The sequence below is a fragment of the Morone saxatilis genome, unplaced genomic scaffold (assembly GCF_004916995.1).
Source record: "Morone saxatilis isolate NCDOM2014 unplaced genomic scaffold, NCSU_SB_2.0 Contig21, whole genome shotgun sequence".
NCBI lineage: Eukaryota > Metazoa > Chordata > Actinopteri > Moronidae > Morone > Morone saxatilis.
Genome location: NW_023339774.1, coordinates 16,095,240 through 16,098,080, shown reverse-complemented (window position 1 = coordinate 16,098,080; position 2,841 = coordinate 16,095,240). Strand labels below are relative to the sequence as shown.

Genomic DNA, 2,841 nt, shown 5'->3' with positions numbered 1-2,841 from the left:
CGCTTAAAGAGGGCTCAGCAGCACTTCACAGGCCCTGCCCAAAAAAAAGTGGCTTTCTGAACTGAAAGTTTCCAAAACAAGCATCCGCTGGTCCATTTGGCCAAGGATCCAAACCACTTGTGCGCGGTTCTCCCTAACTACCGCTCCCTCTCTTCTCTAAGAAAAAGAGGGGAGGAGGGGAGTCTGTTTGTATTTAGGATGAATATGTGTGTGTGTAGCCACATGGACGCCCACTACTTTCTACAAGCTATGTGTGTGTGTGTGTGTGTCGTGTGTGGTGTGTGTGTGGTGGTGTGTGTGTGTGTGTGTGTGTTGTTGTGGTTCACAACAAAACAGAGCCAGAAATCATTGTGTTCATGACCTGCAAGCCAATTCAATTTGGAGGGGTAAGTGTGTTGTGTGTGTGTGTGTGTGTGTGTGTGTTGTGTGTGTGTTGGGGGGGGGACTGGATCAAGTAAGTAAAACCGGACTTCTTGATGATTGCTTTGTGGAGCTTCTGCGAGTCCCCTTCCCACACACACACACACACACACACACATATTTATCTCCATTTCTAACTCAATTCTTTAATGACCATCACAAGCCAGTATCACATGTAAGCGCAGGAATCTGAGAATTAAAGACAGACATTCACTGTTTCCTTTGCTCTCTTTCTTCTCCTTCTTCTTCTTCTTGTTCTTGTTCTTCTTTTTTTCTCTCCTTCAAACTTAGAGGGGCGGTTCACTCAACTTTGCCGGTACTTTCCATCATGTTTGAACCATTTGGACATGACCTAGAAGTTAATTCACTTCTGGTGCTCTGGAGCTGAACCTGAGAGCACAGCTTCACCAATGGGACTCCATAATACCAACACTGATATCATTACAAATACATCGCCCTCACTGGCTCTTAAGGCTGGAGTTAAGACAATATTCATTTCACTTTTTTACCTTCTTAAAATTAAAATCTAATTATCACTAATGCTTTGCTATGAAAATCCCCCACTCCTTATTCATCCAAAGTTTCATTCAGGGGTTTTGTTTTCACACTGATGTATGCTTTGCAAAATATCACACATCAGATTCAGCAAAAAACATGAATAGATTGCATGACACTGCAGAAATGTTTGCTCAAAAGCAACAAAACCTATATTTTGACACTGGCGCGTTTAAACACTGTCATGCGCAACGTTCAATTAGAGCAGCATACAGTAATTTGACTGACTGTAATGTTTCTATTACATGAGGCAATCCCATGCTTCTAAGACCAAGCTGTGCACGTAGAAACAATTAAGTGCTCTGCGGTTTCCCTCAGTCAGAATAAATAACATCTGGGCAATACGGACGGAAAGTATTTAGGGGCAGTTTACGAGGACACTGTGGTGCCACCACCTTTTAATAGGCGTGCAGGCAACGTGAGTGACACACTTAATGGATGCTTTTAGTCGCTCAGTCGTCAATTATGCAGACTGCGATGATCTAAGCTGCTGTCCAGTCAGCGTGTGCGCAAAAAGATGCGCTGGAGAGCTTGACGCGGCAGAAAAGTCGCTCGTTATCTCAGCTCACTAAAATGCGCAATTTCTTACAAGTTGTTACTCACCAACAACTGCCACTGTTGTGAAAGTTAAATGTTCAATGATCCCGAGCATCCTGTAGATGTTGTTTGGCTTCAGTTTTATTCCAAGGACCCTTTTCCCCCTTTCGCGCTCGGTGCTGAGATAAACAGAGATTCCCCCTAGAGAAATAAAATCGCTAAATGTCTAACAAGAGCCCACAAGGCATTTCCTGTGCTGCAGCATCCAGAGTTTAACTGTATGAGAGGTCCCGCTTCAAACTAACTCCACCACTCGGGATGAGCTCTGTTCCATTGCGTGTCGGCTCTGCTGGGACATACAGAAACAGTGAGGAGGAGGAGGAGGAAAGCATTGTAAGGAGTTCACTCCTGCACACACACATATTACGTCTGCGGGGTTTGGTCTGCCATGGGAAAATCTTAGCAGTCAAATAACAGCAGTGGTGTCTGGAGACGGGAACACAACTGTCAGACATTAAACAATTAGACCAGAATGGTCTAATTTTAACATAAAGGATTCAGTCTGTGACAGATGATCCCTCGCTTCAATTGTTCTTAATAACCCAGTGTAAACTATATGTAATAGCATTATAGGCGCATTATAATGGCATCATAACTGTGTCAGATAATATTATTGGGTAAAAGTGCATCACATCCTGCCAAGTTATTCAGTGTGTGAAACTGATATTTTGTCATTTGTTATGTGGAAGAAAAAAGGTTTTCCTATAATAATAAACACACATTTGTAATCCTAACAATTTAAATTGAATACAATTCAAACTCGAGGAGAGTGCTAGAGGGTGTGAACAAACTGGGGGGGGGGGGGGGGTGAAACGAAGCAGATTTTCAAGGCAAATGTCAGCATTGTTGGTTTTGCTCTTTGATAAGATTTAGTAAATTGCTGTCATGCCTCTTTGGCACTCAACTTTCCCCTTGTAAGTAAGTAATTTCCCAGGGCCCCACACTCATTTACCAGCTGTGGTTTTGTGTTGAAAGTTGGGGCCCCTGTACTGTAATAAAAAGAAGTTTGAAATTGTACACGTGTTAGTAGCACCTGAAAGACATCAGTTAAATAACCTAATCAAAATAGTTTATTGCACAGTATTTCATTCACAACTCTTTTATAATGTTGATTTACATGAAGATGTACATTACAATGTGTTATACTCACCTATAATGATTTTTGAGCTTATTCAAGAAGTCATCAATAAGCCAGACTAAGATGTTTTACAATAATTTCCATTTCCATTTGACGTTTTAACCAAATACAGCATATAATAGCATTATCTG

General features: G+C 41.7%; 1 protein-coding gene across 1 annotated transcript in view; it reads right to left on the bottom strand.

The window, feature by feature from the left end:
• The window catches only part of itga1 (integrin, alpha 1), a 49,328-nt gene extending 47,462 nt beyond the window's left edge, over positions 1-1,866 (bottom strand). Inside the window, exon 1 of the mRNA XM_035667607.1 lies at positions 1,579-1,866. Coding sequence (XP_035523500.1) covers positions 1,579-1,627 — 49 coding nt within the window. The 5' untranslated portion in view covers positions 1,628-1,866. The remainder of the gene's footprint in view (positions 1-1,578) is intronic.
• Between the last annotated feature and the right edge of the window lie 975 nt (positions 1,867-2,841).